General features: G+C 31.3%; 1 protein-coding gene across 1 annotated transcript; it reads right to left on the bottom strand.

Annotated features, from left to right (window-relative positions):
• Window positions 1-340: 340 nt before the first annotated feature.
• Window positions 341-10,781, bottom strand: LOC110636560 (1-phosphatidylinositol-3-phosphate 5-kinase FAB1A). Its single transcript, XM_021786320.2, is given in 13 exon segments — window positions 341-596; window positions 599-899; window positions 1,260-1,526; window positions 1,859-3,385; window positions 4,701-4,874; window positions 4,957-5,080; window positions 5,231-5,562; window positions 5,662-6,528; window positions 6,964-7,308; window positions 7,485-7,638; window positions 8,215-8,952; window positions 9,300-9,982; window positions 10,489-10,781. Coding segments are annotated over 12 exon segments (5,487 nt in total). The 5' UTR covers window positions 9,920-9,982; window positions 10,489-10,781; the 3' UTR covers window positions 341-558.
• Between the last annotated feature and the right edge of the window lie 7,061 nt (window positions 10,782-17,842).

Raw genomic sequence — 17,842 nt, 5'->3', positions numbered from 1 at the left:
GGCAGGCAGCAATTTCAAGCTACTACAGTGCCAAATTAGCCCTGCCACCGTATTGCAAGTGCAATGCTAATGAATCAAGCTGTTTATAATTGGACAAAGTTTGGAGATTAGTGGATACGAACAAGAGTTTATTGTAATTGAACTGTTGAATACCCTCTGATGCTGATTATAAACAAATTAATATGTAGTTCATATGTTAATAGCAATGAACTTGAGGATTCTCATTTTTACAGTTAAAATAGTATTCATCAATATCATAATTACGATAGGCATTTGACCGAATTGCATAGCAAAAGAAAGCGAGAAAAATTTTTGCATATTTCCTTGAAAAAGTTCGACGCATTAAAAGAGCCTTTTCCGGCTGCTTATATTAAAAAAAGGGGTTCGATGACAATAACATATTCTATATCAAGAGGATATAACGTGGTAACCAGCCAAAAATTACAACAGGAAAGAAAGAAAAAAATTAAATGGAAAGAAAGGAGAGAGAAGAGAGGGAAGGCGGTGGGAATCAAAACTCAACTTACATCTTGGCATGTACAAGCAAAAGGTGTCGCACTACGAATCAACGGAGGCGCCAGCTTGACCTTGCAAGTGTCCTCACAAAGGTCTGAATGAGACCGACTGGGGATGACCGTTGGGGGAGACCACTGGTCTGGCACCATAAGAAAATACGCTGTCATTGCTTTTCTGAATCGTTTCTTATACTGCTCGGGTGAGATCACAGTTGGAGTGGCGTTCTTAGACCCGCCAAGGATGCCTGATGCCTTCACCTTCACCCAGGTCTCAAGGTGCTTGTCCCACGTATACTGTCTTATAAAATCAATGATTCCGAGTACCAACTCGTGCTTTTCCTCATCCACACCAACCAATAGCGAATAGTCCATTACATCAATCGACTGTAGCAACATATAACAACAAATTAAAACAATACATAAAAGCTAGATAACACTGCACTAAATGGTGAACACCACAAGAGATTCAGGTGTAGCAATTACTGACTGAGCCTTAAATCCAATGATTTTTTTTACCGAATTTTCTTTCAAACTGAAATGAAAATGGCACACTGAGATCGCATAATATATAGGGTTAACAAGTAATAACGGTTCCCCTTCCCAGAATTGGAACTACCTGGTACACTTTGACACATTACAGGTGCTCCAGGGAAAGGAAATAAGATATAAAGAAAAACCACTAAAGTTACATAATTATTTAAGCACAGGAGAGGGAGAAAGCACTGCAATTCAGTGACAACTTACGGCAAGAAATGAAGTGTCATTCCAGACAGCCCTCTCTAGCAAATGCTTTGCCTTGTTTCCCACAAAAATTGGAGAAGTTGGCATTGATTCAATCAAATTCTGGTCCAGCAGAACTTTGTTGCTCCCACTTGTATCTGGATTGTATCGTGATCGAGAAGATCCTTTAAGGTCATAAAGCCGTACAACATTTCGCTTAAACAGGAGATTCTCCATTACCAGAACATCCATTTTCGATTCTTTCCCCCCTTTGAGGTGCTTTGATGAAACCTTCAAGATGATGCATCAAAAGAAAAGCCAAATTATACATTAATAATAAGCCTGATTACAAAGTGAAAATTACATTCTATTTTAAAAGAACTAAAAAACAGATTCTCTTGCGTCACAAGAACTCTATTTTTTTTTTTTCTCAAATTGACAAAAACCTCATCAATACAGGAGATTTAACTTTGAATATTGTGGTATGACTAGAAGCTCCTACTTAAAATATAAAATGGACCAGGCTCCAAAGGGTGTTCATAACTATATTACAATTGGAAAATTTGCTAACTTAATCTAGGTTGCTATGTTTTCTTAAGTTCAATGAAGGAAACAACTAATACCTGATAAATACCAAGTATCTTAGCCAGGCAAGTTGGGTTTCCAGTACTGATTGAGTGAGATAAATACTTAAAATATGCTGGTCCAAATTTGATGAATGACTCCAGCTCCGTTTTTGTAACCTGTTTGATGATAAATCGATCATCCAAAGTTTTAGCAAAGAAAACATTGCTCTTGCCACCCTGGGCTCCCCACTTCTTACAGCGACTAAGAGATCGTATGAAATCAAATTCGGAAGGGCAACAAATCCTCCTTAAGGCCTCAAACCTCTTTGCATAGTAACAAGTCACCATATATTTCACTTTTCCTTGAACACTATCATCTGTAAAAGAAACTCTGGCATGCAAATCCTTAGTGTATGAGAGAGGATCCAAAATCTGAGGGCCTCGGGACCCAGGCATGGACAGGATGCTTTCTTCAATAGAACCAAGACTTCTGTAAATATCAGAAACTGATTCATCAAAAGAGTTAAATGATAGTAGATGCACTGAATCAAAGAGTGGCAATGAAATTGTAGTCTCCCCAGATTCTTTTGGTTTTTCAAGCTCAGACATCTGGAGATGATAATCAGGTGAGACAAGTGCATATGCTATAATGCTAGTGGGTTCATCATCATAAACAGGAACAACAGTGTCATTGACGCCAACAGGCAGAAGCAACTTAGCACTGTTTTGCCGTTCCAACTCTCTAAAAAGTGAGACATAAACAGGATTGTACTCGCTAATACCAATCTTTTGAGCATCCAATGAAGTTCTTTTGAATGAACTGTATAAATTAGGAAATGGCATTCCCACTGTACTGGAGTTTTCTACATTTTGAGGCCACTTTGCGGTTAATGCAGAATCAGGAGAATGAACAACCTCAAACCCACCTTTGTCAACAATACAATGTTCCAATTCTGCATTTGCAGCAACTGAATTTACTGGAATTGAATCAGGAAGGGAGAAACCTTTCTCTTCAAGTATCATAGCTAAGTGATTTTTGCCAGTCCATGCTGCATCAAGTGAGTCAGATAAATTATCCACAATTGGAAACTCACCCTCTGAACGGACTCGCCGCAAAACATTTCCAGATTCTGAAGGGTCAGTTTTCTCATTACTCTTTGCACTAGAAGAAAGACAAAGCTCTGAATCCTTCATCAGGTTCAGGTCCAGATCTCTGTCCCTTCCTTCATGTACCCTGACTGACTGGCTAACAGAGCTATCATTTCCTCCTTGATTAAGATTTAGCTCTGGCTTTGTATGCACGAGAATGGAATCACAATTGCTAAAGCCTTTGCCAGGCTTAAGAGATGTATCCACCTCAACAAGGCTCTCGACAGAATTGACACGTTTTTCCTTGAGTTTTGGAACAAAATTCCTTAGACCTTCCTCAGGATTGGTGTTGCTTAAACTACCTGCATAAATCAGCCGTTGGTCCCAAACATAAGAATGGAAGAGTATCTGCCTCCTTAATTTATTAAGCTCAAGAAGATCAAACACAGGTTGGCCAACTTTCGCCTCCTTAGATATTGCATTCTGTAAAGATTCCTAAAATTGCCAATAGCTTGAATCAGTAACCAGATAAGCTAAAGAATAAATTTCCCCTAATGCAAGGTAAAATTTGGGTAAACTGAAGAAATATATCTGCCTCATTTTTGCCACAACATGTAAGATTCCTTCTACATCAATTAGTCACAACTCAGACTGTGTATGGTTCCTTAATATGATAAACCAAGATGCAAGCAAGATTAATAAGTAAAGGTCTCTGTGGTACAAGCACAAATATGTAAAACAATATATTACATGCCCACATCCAAATGAAATAAAATATTGTATTATTAGCAATATCTGAAGATAATAGATCAGATAATCATCCCTGAATCTCTCTTTAATGAATTGTTGAAGCTGGCCAACAGCCATAGTTGTCAAATCAAGATTCAAATTGAGAATCGAAATCTTTATTTTGTGAATTGAGAATTGAGAATCAAATCGAATAATAAGATTCAATAAAAATTCTCCAAATATATTAAAAATGATATATGTTATAAAAAAAAGTAATACACACACACACATAATGGCATAATGGCATACATATATACATATACATATATGTATATATATGTCATTTAGCAAATGAGAAAGATGCTTTATAATTACGTTACATAGTTTTGTGTTATAAAATATGAACTCTTGAATTGTAAACAATGATTATCATTGAGCATGTCCTGAAACTCCCATTTAAATTTGATCAAATAATTAAATGATAAAAATGGATGGTGAGTTAAATTAAAAAGCCAGAATATATTAATATAAAAAGTTATAATTTGACAACTATAATTAGAGAAGTAAATTAACTAAAAAGAAAAAGAAAGAAGAGGGATAGAGAAAAGAATGGCTAGTGGAAGAAAAATAGTTAAGGAAAGGTTTTATGTGCACTTTTCACAGTAAAAATGAAGTGAAATTTTAAATTTTGAACCTATGGGGTCTAACAAACCTCTAAAAAGAATCGACCAAATTGGTCAATTCATATTGATTCACCCGATTCACTATCGAATCGTAAGATTCAGTCACAATTTAGGTACGTTGTGATTCACCCCATAGATTCAAATTGGTAGGAGGAAGAATCGAATCGCATGACTTTAATAGAGAATCATAAGATTCTAATAACAGTGGCAACAGCATTTGGAGTCTATCTCTATTTGCAAATTTGATCACTTAGTGAATAGCCTGATTTGCATATCGTCCATATATTATGTATTTGTATTTGCAGATGTACAGGAAATATTTCCCTTCTATAGATTTGGTTATTTCTTTTTGGTTTTTGGTGGGGGAGAAGGGATAGAAGGATTCCCAAACTGAGTACCTCAAGTTCTTCTTTCTCCTTCTGCAGTATCCCTTCTAGTTCTGCAACATGAAATCTTGATAATTCAGATGATTTTAAGTTACCATTCTGTGATCCTTCACCTAATGTTTTCTCTGAAATCTGATGAAGGGCATTTTGCACTTCTGTAAATAGAAGTTCTGCCCTTTGACGTACCTGTTAAACAATATCAATCTTGTAAGTATTGATGAACATAAAACTTTTTGCTGAAAAATAACAAGTTTAGTAATTGTTGCACCTCATTTGCTTCTTTTTGAATCCACTCCTGATTATCACAGTTAAATTCAATTTTTGGTGGTGGAAGATAAACTGAATGAACATCAATTGAAGCATAGCGGAAGCAAGCAACCATTCTCCCAAATCTGCTCATGTCAAAACAAAATTGCAAGCATTATCTTGACATCAGCCAAGATTCAACTGCACATGAAAGTGAAAGCAGCAATACAAGAAAACAACTCCTCTTTCAACATTTGTGCACTTCATAAATGCCACATAAACAAAAGAAAGCATACCCGTAAAACCTAAGACAATCTCTGTGAAGGGAATGACCACAGCTTGCAACCCTGCTTGCGGCTGCATGATTTGAAAAGCTAAGCTCCAAAAATTTCCCAAAAGACAAACCCCAGGCAGCATCAGACATCACTACTCTTCGAGTGGCTGGAGGAAAGCCATTGTTCCGTGGACATCGCAGGCACCTGTGCCACATCCAAATTTTGCCTTCACGTTCCCCTGGTAAAAGAAACTCCGGGAGTTTCTTAACAGACATTGTAAGGCTACCTTGCCGATGAGTATAACAGTAAACGTGAGCTTCTGATGGCATCTCACATGAACGGCAACGGTAATTCTAGTGAAAAGACAAGTTTACCAAACAACAACTTATTGTTATAATTGTAAAGGAAAAGTTTTTCTAATGAATCATATCAAGAATAGAGACATGTAACACCTGATCAAAAAGATGACCTCGTAAAAACCGCCCCAAAGGTTTGTCAAAACTCCCATAGTATTTTATTCGAAAAAGATGGGCCCTTTCACACACAGTTCCTTTCCACACACATCGTGTTGATAATGACACCAAAATGCTCTGATGGTCTGAAGGTGATGGAGGAAACTCCTCCTTTGTTGATCCAATCTCTTCATGATTGTTACCATCATTCTTTACAGCCAAAACATTTCCATCAGCATGGCTACTGTCAATATCTTGTTCCAATGCTACTGAGGTGCCAAAAGATGTACAAAATAAAGGACTGTCCGAATTGGCTCTTTTGCCCTGAAAGGATTCTTCAGCTTCTGTCTTATAATCCTTCCCCGAGACATGATCTGAGAATAACTTGTTATGGCAAGGACCTGAGGCGTCCTGCCCTAAAGGATACAAAGAAGTCAAGGAACCAGTGTGTTCAGTTGAGCTTGAGCAAAGGTTCCTGTACTCAATTTGAGAAGATGGACTTTTTGACAGAAAAGTAGAATCAGCATGTCCTGACTCGCAAACAGGCTCAAAATTGGTAGGTGAGGCCACATCTGAGATGATACCTTTGTTTGATTTTTGTACTATGCTTGGAGGTTGGGAACTTGACAGCTTTCTAGTTCCAGGGACAGTAAAACCAGGTATAGTGGAAATGGACCTGTCAATGCTTGATGGTTTATCAGGTAATGCAACAGTTATTGGAGACTTCAAAGGAAGCTCCAGAAGGGAAGCACCTTCGTCAGCCAGAAAAGAAGTCTCTAATGCCAAGTGATAAGCTGCAAAAACTCCATATTGGACCACATGCTTCACCTTCTTCAAATCATCACCATGGGCACCCTTAAGCAAAATCTGATGACGGAAAAGAAAATTACTAACTCTATCTTAATTATCTTTACAACATCTATCCTCAAATTGCAGTCCCTAAGCAAGTCTAATAAGTAGCTGAGTTACTCCACGGGTGTTGCCATATTTATATCAGAGAACACATCAAAAGGCCCAAGCAAGGAGCGATTAATTAATGTAATTCTTGTAACTTACTAATCAGGTTGCAAATTGCTTCCTAGTCTATGCTACATTATGTTTCTCAATTCAGTCATAATTGAAACCATAAATGAAACCATACATTAATTTTGGTAAAGAAACCATAAATGAAACTACAAGGAAATGTCTCTGGCCAATGAAGAAGTACTCTAAACGACACTGCTGACTATGATCAGAAGTGGCATTGTAAATTATGCAACTCCACTTTGTGTGTGTATTTGTCTATAGACTGCAAAAACTTACAGTGCAACCCAAAGGCTTTGGGCAACCCTCAAAGAACATCAGAGTCTTAGTCAACTTCTTCCCACCTTGCCCTGCGCTGCCATGCTCCTCAAGAAATTTCTCCACATGGAAAAGGTCACAATAACCCAGTTTCTGTGAATTGAGATGATCAATTGAAGGGACTATGTGTGCACCAGTGCAGCGGGCTATCCGCTCTAAAAGTGGCCTCTTAATATTCAAAACAAGGGAAATGTCTTTTGCCAGAAGGTATTCTTGAGCATATCGGGAAACTGATTTCTCTACCAAAAGAACATTAGGGTGATGAGCATCAATCTTTGCAACTGCCATCTTCAAATGGTCCATTTCCTGAAAAGGAGCATAATGCCCATAAAAACAGGTAGCAAGCCCTATCATTTAATGAAAGGCAAAAATTAAGTGATGAAACAAATGTTTCCATAGGCATCAATCCCGCAATGAAAATCCTAAAAACTTGAAGTTTCAGTATAAGCCTAAAGCAAAGCTGAAGTTAGAACAATTATAACCTGTTGTAACAAAGTATCTACACTTGACAAATGGTTAGATACACGCTGATACTCCAAAGCTCCTCCAAGGATTAGAAAGTGTGGTTTATCTATTTTTGACATCATTCGACGATGAGCCACATTTTTCTTACAGACAACTCCTTTAACCACCATACTAGCAAAAAAAATAAATAAATAAAAATCCCATCAGTGTTATGGATACTGTAGATAGCAGCAAAAGAGGTAAACTAATCAGATACAGAACCAGTAAAGTTATTAACACAATTTCGATGTGTTGCTCTGCCCTATTTAGACTAAGTGTTCTACTATAATAAAGAAACTCATACATCATCACAATAAAATTGAAAAAGATGATAAATAAATATTCCTCTCACTATACCACCTATTCAAACTCCTTAGATCACACAATCTTCCATGTCAGCAATCAAAATTGAATATTCTCCCATGACAGTATATAAATACACAACTGTAACCAAATATTTTAAGTGACAGTATAGTGCAAGGAAACATTTCAAGCATCTTTTCAATGCAAACAGTTTCGAACATAAAAACCATCTTCATGATGCAGAATAGATAGTTTGAAGCTCCATTTAATTACTGAAAACTACAATCACTGACATACAAATGGTACAGCAACCAGAGATATACCCAAAAATAATTTATATATTATTGCAGAATTCATTGTTAGTTAGTCAAAATTATACAAATTCTATACACTTTCAACCATTACCTCTCACTACGACGCCCACTGGCTATGCATTTAACCTTCACATATCCACCAGGATCCATTCCTCCACCCGTGCTTGTATCTGGCTTAAGAAGAGTAGCAGCTTCCGAGGACAAAGAAGTGATTATCTCCAACCAACTGTCATTGGCATCTTCATCACCTACAGATAGATTTTCAACTTGCAAGAGCTGTGCTACTAAAGCTCTAAAGTGCCCTTCCAACACATTCTTCATCGCCTTTCTGTGCTCTTCACTTGATTTATCCTTACAGCGGTACTCGCCACTACCAAAGCTGTTTGAAGGGCGTAAGAAACCCCACTCCCCAGTTGTAGCTTCATCATCCTCATCATCATCAAATAAAACAGCTTCTCTCTCATCATCTTCATCTTCTGGTTCTGGAGGGAGCCAAAGTAGCCCATTGTTCTCAAAATCAACAGGTTCAGCATCAGCACCATTCACATCATAGGAAGAAGCTTCACACTCATCACCATCATGTCCATAAGCTTCTTCCCCATCATTCTTAATTTTGTCTACACCCTGTGTGTCAAAATTCTCAGATAATGGTGGACATCTTATGCTTGTTGTATCGATTTGATCTCTATCGTGAATTATTCCACGTGGTCCATACATGTGGTCAACATCATCAACAGTGTCTGGCCCATAATAGTCATCAGCATGAGAGAAATGCCTTGTTCCTGAAACTGAATGATAAACACCATATTCATCATCCTCATCATCACTCCTGATACAGAAAGATGAGAATGAAATAAATCATGGATCAATAACTGAAAAGCACTGAAGCATGATACTATGAACTTGAACAATTATGCTTAACCATGCAATGAAAACAAACCTTCCAATATGTAAATGCATCAACGGCACAAGATAACTATTAGTAAAGAAGCCAAGCTATATCTTAAACAGAATGTATCAGTCACCAGGAGAAATTCTCCATCAAAATCTTTTGTCCTTTTGGTTCCCTCCTAAGTTCAGACTTACTAATAAAGCATTCAAACAAAAATCTCACTGGCATGCACTGTTTCGAAAGCAAAGAAGTAAAATACACAGACAAATAGGAAGGCCAATTACCTGTTCATGCAATACCCAAACTGGTTTGCAGATGAACAGAATGCAGCTGCAGGAGCATCTGAACTCCTTCCACAAGTTAAATTTTCTTGGTCAACTGCAGTTGGATCCATTGAAGCAGATTGTTGAGGACTAAGACCAGAGCTATATGGCAGAGTCTGGTAAGCCCCAGTCGAGTATGAATTTGAACCAACAGTGCTGCTGCTGCTGTTAAAGGTGCAGCAGGACTTGGTGCTGACCAAACTTGTTGCAGAGGGTGATGGACTGAGCCCAGGGCTACCCACATTGGTCCCATTGTCAACAGCTGTTATCCCCTGTTGCCATTGCTTGAAGCAATAATTACAGACCCTGACCCTTTCCCAATCTTCACTGCCTGTCCTTGGGTCATCTGATGGGGCAGGAATTGAGCTTGCCGTACACTTAGCACAAAAAACTCGGCCACAGAGTCTACAATGATGCCTACGGTTAAATACTGTGAACTGGGAGTCACACTCATAACATACCCTACAGCTCTGGTCGGGCATCCAAAAGTCCCTTGACACATTCGCTGGTTCACTCCTCCTAGGTATCCAGGATTTAACTATATCAACAAAATCAGATACTTTTTTATCAGGTTTGCCCATTGACAGCAATCCCAGCCGAACCTCCACCTCATTATGTAATGCTCATTTGCGACAGCCTTACAACTGCACCAACAAAACAAATTCAGCTGAATTGCTCTCAAAACATGTACTAACAACCAAAATTTCCAGTGAAAATCAAACCCCAAAATCGATATCAAACGAATGTACTCAACTCAACTCAACTCACTCACCAAAAAATTTATAGGGATCGGCTAATCAAACGAATGTACTACACAACCAAGATTTCCTTTTACAAACTCAATTCGAAAAACATGTACCCCCCTTTAAAAAAAAAACCCATAATCACAACAGCAATTTAATTAAACTGAAAAGTCTTGTAACTAAAAAGTTGGCGCTATTCGCAAGTTAATCAATAACTAGTACCCAAATTAAAACCTAAAATTTCCTTTAAGCATAGGAGTCTCATGCATGTAATGATACATAAATTAAAAACTGAAAACTTAAAAAGTTCAAAAATCTTTTTAAGCGTTCCAAAATATTTCACGACTGAATGAAGCGGTTGTTAAAGTAAATAATAATAATAATAATAATAATAATAATAATAAAACCTGCAAATTGGATTCTCGGCAAAAACAGCCCTAGAATTGCTGGCGGCTTCAATTCCTGAAATCTTCAAAGCTGAAAAGAAAGCAGATCCTCTAAAAATCAATCAAAAACTGAATTCAATCGAAATCATATTAAAGAGTGGGCGAAATCCCGTAGCAATTCTAATTCCGTACACGGCACCACTCAAATGCATAACATCCCTCTGCCAATCAAACAATGAATAGAGATCTTCAGGTCATCCACCAAAAATATTTAAATTTCATATTAAAATTATTATTATTATTAAGTAATGTAACTAATGATTAAATGGAGGGGAAAGGAGAGAAAACGGTTAAGAATGCAGCTGTCGCATTTTAAACCAGTTATTTTTTTATTATTCTTGAAAAATAAATTTTATTTTTTTAATATTGAAAATAAACAAATGAAAGAAGTTTTTTTGGGGATGAGTTGCACGTGATTCACCAATTTAAATAAATAAATAATTCTACCTTGTTCTGCTTTTTGTTATTGTTTCCTTTGCCTTTATTTTCCTGTGCACACAAATGAGGATAAGGTCCCTGTTTTCTCACCCTGCATCTGCCAATTCGACCTCACCCATTTCCCGCTATAATTCCAGACCTAGGCAATTTCTTTTGGATAATTTATAATTAATTTCTTAAGGTATAAGCAAAAATTAATAAATTAATATTATTTTTTAATAATAATTTAATTTTATTAATAAATTAATCTTTATTTTTTTAAATTGACAAAAATAAAATTTTTGTAGAGATTATTAGTTAAATATAAAATTTTTGTAGAGATTATTTTATTAATAAAATAATCTCTACAAAAATTTTATATTTAACTAATTATTTATTTTATAATTAGACAATTATATAAAATAAATAATTATTTAAATATAAGAATTATTTCATTAATACAATAAATTTTTAAAATTTATTCAAACTGAAAAATAATTAATAATAAGGACTAATTTATTAATAAAAATAAACTTTGTATTTAAATTATTATTAAAAAATATATAAAAATTAATATGTGGTTTTACAATATTTTAAAATTTTAATTGTAATTATTTATTTTTAAAATTTAAAAAAAAAAAATGTATCTTGCCACAGAATCTCTCATCCTTTTACTGTATTAAGGAAAATTACAAAGGAAAATTCAGGAGTGAAACTAGGGGGCAGGGTAAGCTTAACCTCTACTAATATATATAAAAATTTTATAATACCTCATGTAAAGTTTGGTTCATCATTAACACGGGGGTCTTGAGGAGACCCTGTAGTGCCACTGGTAGAATCTGTAATCGGTGAAGGACCTGTTTGAGAGGCTGTTGGCTGAGGATGATCCATCAAAAAATTTTATAAAAAAATATTAACTATTGTTAATAAATTGTAAACTTTCATTATTGGACATTAAATTTTCTAGCGACTCTAATAATTTATATTTTATTTATTATAATTTAAGTTAAAGTATCAAATTAATTAGTTGCAATTAAATGAGTAAAAAAAAGTAAATTAAAATTTAATTATTCAAATATTTATATTTACAAATTAAAATTTAATGGGTAGTTGTAATTCCAAAATTAAATAACAGTCATTTAATAATTATAACATATAAATATTTAAATTTTATTTACTCAAATATAACATATAAAAATATATAAATATTATTATAAAAAATATATTTTCGAAAGTAAATTTATTTCCACAACTAAAATAACTAATATCACAATTTTTTAATGCAATTTTAATTATTTTACTTAATTATTCCTATAAAATACCATAATAATTATCTATTATATAAATGCAAATTAATATCTTTCCATCTGTACTCTAAATAACTCTTTTCGTGATAAATTAAACAACATAATTTTGTCTTTCACAAATAAAAAAGTATACACATGGACGTTTTTATGTAATATCTTTTAAATGAGTATATAAAAATTCACAATTTTAATTTTTTCTTTTTTTTTCTTTTTTTTTTCTTTTTCCACCTTGACAACAAATAATTCTATATATATGTGTGTGTGGCCTTATTTTTTTGGACATTATTGAATGCTCAGCACTTTTTTTTTTTAATAAAGTTTGGACATTTTTTTTTGGACATTTTTTTTTAATAAACAACAAATGAATGCCACATTAATTTTATTCTTTAAATGTGAATAGTTAATTATTTTATAAGAAAATAATTATCTATAGCATTGATGGAAATGTTTTATATTTTTATGTGAAAAAAAAATTATATGAATTATATTATAGAATGATAATTTAGTCTAATAACTACCCTCAATCATCTTTAGCTAGGTATGGCAACAAGTAAGGTACCCTCGAAAATCACTATACCCGAACCTGAACCCGATTAATATTCTCAAAATCTAAATTCATCCCAAACCCAATTATTATTACCCGAAAATACCCGAATCCGTTTAATTTTATATGTTTAATTTTATATATTTAATTAATAATCTATATAAAAATTATTTTTATTAATAATTTATATTTTAAAATTTTAATAATTTCATAAAAATATTTTAATTTTATTTTATATAAAATAAAAATATAAAAATTTATAAATATTATTAAAAATATATATATATATATATTATATTTAATTAAATATTTATATAAACAAGTTCAGTTAACGAATACCCAACATATAAAACTTGAACCCGACCCGAAATCATCATGAGTATTAAATTTCAAACCCAAATCCGTCTCAAACTCGATTATATACTACTAAAAAACGTCTTATTAAGATTTGATCGAATTAGATATCCACAAAAACTTGAGCATGTGCGGAATGTCTAAGTGATTAGCTTTGCTTATTGGGATTAAAAGAGGATGCATACGGCAATGCATGTTAAGCCCCAAAACACACTCTTAATCACATTTTTTATTTTTATAATAATTAAAATGCATAAAAATGTATTATTTAAAACACAATAAATAGAAAAAACAATGAAAAGGGATCTATATAATCTGTTTCCCATGATGAAATTCTTGCAATGGTTGAACATGATATTAAAAATTAACATATATTAGTAATGTTGCATGTGTGTTACGTAAATTATTTATTATTGTATTCTTTTAATATAAAATTTATTGTATATTTTTTAAAATTTTTTTATTTTCATAATCATATTATAAAATTTTACTATAATAAAATTTTAATTAATTATAATTTTATTTCAAGTATTGATAAACAAATATATTATTAATAAATTATTTCTTATTATTTTTTAAATTAATTGATATAGTCATATATCAATAAAATAAGAAATAATATAAGGAAAAATTATCATGCCATAATAATTTTTGAAATATCATTATTAGAATTTTTAGACTTTAAATATAAAAAAATGAGTTTAAAATTAATTTTTTAAATTTAATGAATAATTTTAATTGAATATATATATATATATGTACTTTAAAAAATAATTTACCATTTTTAATCTAACAAAATATTTAATTAAAAAGTAATTATTTTTATAGATATATAATATGATAATAGTAAAATTAAGAATTTAAAATTTTTAAAAGATTAAGATATACCACAGTATAATTTTTTAAGTACTCTCATTAAATTTATATGGTACACTTTTTGTAAAGTTATTTTCAAGACTCAACTTTATATATATATATATATATATATATATATATATATATATATATATATATATCATATGATAATTTTTAAAGTATCATTATTAAATTATTAGAATTTAAATATAAAAAATGTTTGTAAAATATAATTTTAAATTTTAAATAATTTCTAATGAATGTTTATTATAATTCACTATTTTTCTAAATTTATTTTAAAAATTATTTTTTAAAGATATATAATCAATATGATGAATATAATTTTATAATGCTTAACAGTGTAATTTTAAGAATTTTAAAATTTTTTAAAATATAGTAAAAAATTTATCAGATAATTATTTTTTTTAAATAAAATTTTAATGGTTGAAATTTGAAAATATTTAAATAAAAAATTAATATTCAACACAATAAAATAAATTTTATATTAGAAATATAAAAAAAAGGAGATTTTACTACATGGTAATTTTTTAAGTCTCTTTATTAATATAACTCAACTTTAATATAGATATATCTTATGCTTCTAAATTTCTGAATATTAGTTTTCTTTTTTAAATGGAAATGAAATAACAGAAAGCCATGGATTCGCAAATAGAAAGCCAGGCTACTTTTAGTTAGGGTCCGCCACGTCTTCTTTCAAGCCGAAAGCATCGACATCGAATCGCAAGGCTCTTTAATTTTTAATAATTAAAAATTTTCAATTTTTTATTTTAAAAAAATCAATTGTGACTAAAATTAAAGTGAACCAGACTGACTGATTTAGTGATTTCTGTCCAATTCAAGCCTAAATTTAATTTTAATTTGAACTAATCTAATTTTGGTCTGATTCCAATTATGCTTTGAGTTAGAGCTGTTGAGTTGGGCTGACCTTTTGATCAAATCGGGCCAGCAAGGCTGCTGTCCAGGTGTCAGTCCAATAAATGGGCGAGCGATATATATAATTTTGGTAATACAATATTTATTTTAATGAAATGATTTTAATTAAATAGTTAATTCTTTTATATTGAAAGGGGAAATTAATATTATTGAAAATTAAAATTTATTTTCTTGTGTTTTTTTTTTATAAAAATAAATGTAAAATATTACGCATTTCATACTTACATATCTAAAATAACTCTACCACAAATACGTTGAGCTTTATGATTTGATAAAATTGTATAATCTACATAACTATATATTATACACTTTAAACAATACATAAATCTCTAAATTAAACTTGAAACATAACGGTTCTTTTTTTAGTGAGAAATTAGAAAAATGAAGATTCAAATCTAAGTCTTCTAATTGAGTTACTCAGTTTATCTCATTTTAAGAGTCTCAAATTATAAGTCACTTTTTCTTTTTGAAATGATAATTTATGTATTAACTTATTAAAACTCGTTAGTTTTGATATGAGTGGATGGTATATTAGAGGAAAATTAAATAAAATTTAGTACCTTAAGTATTCGTTTAAATATGTGAAATGAAGGGAGGAAAGAAAATAAATACTGAAAAATAAAATAAGATTATTATTTTTCCTTATTTGGGAATACAAAGGAAAATTACAAAGAAAAATAATGAAGGATGGAAAATAATATTTATTTTACCCTTGTTATTTTTCTCTTCAATTTGGAGAGAAAATAAACTCATCAAGAGAAAGAAGCCTATTTAATTGAATAAAATTACTTATATACCCTTATTTACTCATTTAAACTTTTAAATAATTTATAAAATTCAGAATAAAATAGTAAATTTAAAAAAAAATTATTATTTTCTTTTTTCCTTTTATCTCTTTTCAAACAAGAAAAATACATTTTATTTTCTTTTTACTCAGTATTTTTCTTTTATTTCAAAAAATAAAAAACATAAAATATTTTACTTTCCTCATTTTCCTTCCTTCCATTTTGTACCCAAACATAGCACAACTAATTTAAAAATAGAAGTAAGCTACCGTGCTGTTAGATGTTTGAGAGTAAAATAATAAGAGAGGAAGGAAATTTGAGAGTAAAGAAAATTTTACATGAAAGGGAATTTGAGATTAAAATAATTTTATTTTTTATTATTTAGAGAAAAAATAAGAGATGAAGAAAAATTTGAAAGAAAAATAAAAATTTTTTATCTATCCCTACTTTCTCTTTAAAATAAAGAAAAAATAAAAAATATATATATATATAAAATTACAAACATATCTTCACATTATATAAATTTTTATTTCTTAATTTAAAAATAAAATTATAATTTTATTATTTATAAAATAACTTTTTCTCTCATATTTTTTTACCTTTGGCCAAACATAAAAGAAAAAAATATATTTTTTCTTATTATTATTAATCTTTTCATTTTTTTTCTTATTATCTTCCGTTTTAGGGTGGCCACAGTTTAGGAATCGCCGATTACGGTTCCTGAACCGTCGGTTTAGGTTCAATGAAATTATGAACCTGAAACAAACCGCCAGGGGATGATTTGGAAGATGGTTTCTAAACCGTCGGTTTCGGTTTTAGCCCCGGTTTAGACGGTTTGAAGGGCAGTTTGAAAAAGAACGGTTCAAGACAGTTTGGAGGACGGTTTGTAAGTAGTTTAGGGATGGTTTAAGGGTAGATTAGACAAAAAAAATTAGAAAAAAATTTTATTGATTTAAAATTTAAGTTATATTTGTAAAAATATTTTAATTTTTCTTAGAAATCTTTCAATCAAAATAAAATAAGAAAAAAAAAAGAAAGAAAATAATTTATCTTTAAGAAAAATTTAATAAATAAAAACTTGAACCTGATTAAAAAACTAGAGATGAAATTAATTTTTTTTAAAGAAATTAGCAAAAAGTGTAAGAACTTAATTTTGCCTAAATATCCCTTTATGATTTAGATGAATAAAAATTTCTAATTCTATTACTTGCCTTTTTTTTTAAATTATATAATAATTGATAATTAAAAAGTATAAAAGAGAAAAAAAATTAAAATAGAGGGTATTGAAAATTTTATTGAAGATTTAAAGTAATAACAAAGTAATTGAGATAGTATTGAAAATTTCAGTAAGTATATAAAATAATAAAGTAGAAAAATTGAGAGAGTATTGGAAATTAAAATGAATGTAGAAAATAATTATTTCGAGAATTTGAAAAAAATTGAAAAAATATTAAGAATTGAAGAAAATACAGAGAATAATTGTGTAGAGAATTAATGATATATATAAATGAATTAGGAGTGAGGTAACATATTTATTAAATTTTTTTATATTTAAATCATCAATTTAATCGGATTTGAAATTATTGGTTTAATCCGGTTCAGAACCGCCGGTTCACGGTTCTTAAAAAATATGAACCTGAATCAAATCACAAAAGACAATTTCAGTCCAATTCAAAACTAATTTCGATTTTAATCGATTTTAATCTGATTTTAATCAAATAAGTTCAGGTTCAATTTCAATTCAAAACCAAACCACGGCCACCCGACCTCCGTCCTCCTATCCAAACACAAACTGCTGTTGAAGTTTGGAGCTGTAGTGTACTATTTCATTACAGAGCTGTACGAGGGCAATAAATAATTGGCACTCTGACGGGGCAGCGAAAGAGGATAATTGGGAGGAAGGCACGAGTGACCTTGCGCAAATTAAAACAGAAAAAGAGTCGATCCAGACGACTGGGACCCAGAAGACATTACATAACCCAGATTCAACGTTCAAGCTTTTCTACCATTGAAAAGAATGAAAAGACCAAAGTTTCTATATGATATGGCCCCATCTGATCCTAACCAAAACTAAGAAAATCAGCTTGTTTTAATTATCT

This window comes from Hevea brasiliensis, chromosome 11 (assembly GCF_030052815.1).
Source record: "Hevea brasiliensis isolate MT/VB/25A 57/8 chromosome 11, ASM3005281v1, whole genome shotgun sequence".
In the NCBI taxonomy this organism is placed as follows: domain Eukaryota; kingdom Viridiplantae; phylum Streptophyta; class Magnoliopsida; order Malpighiales; family Euphorbiaceae; genus Hevea; species Hevea brasiliensis.
This window is presented reverse-complemented; position numbering and strand designations above follow the sequence as displayed.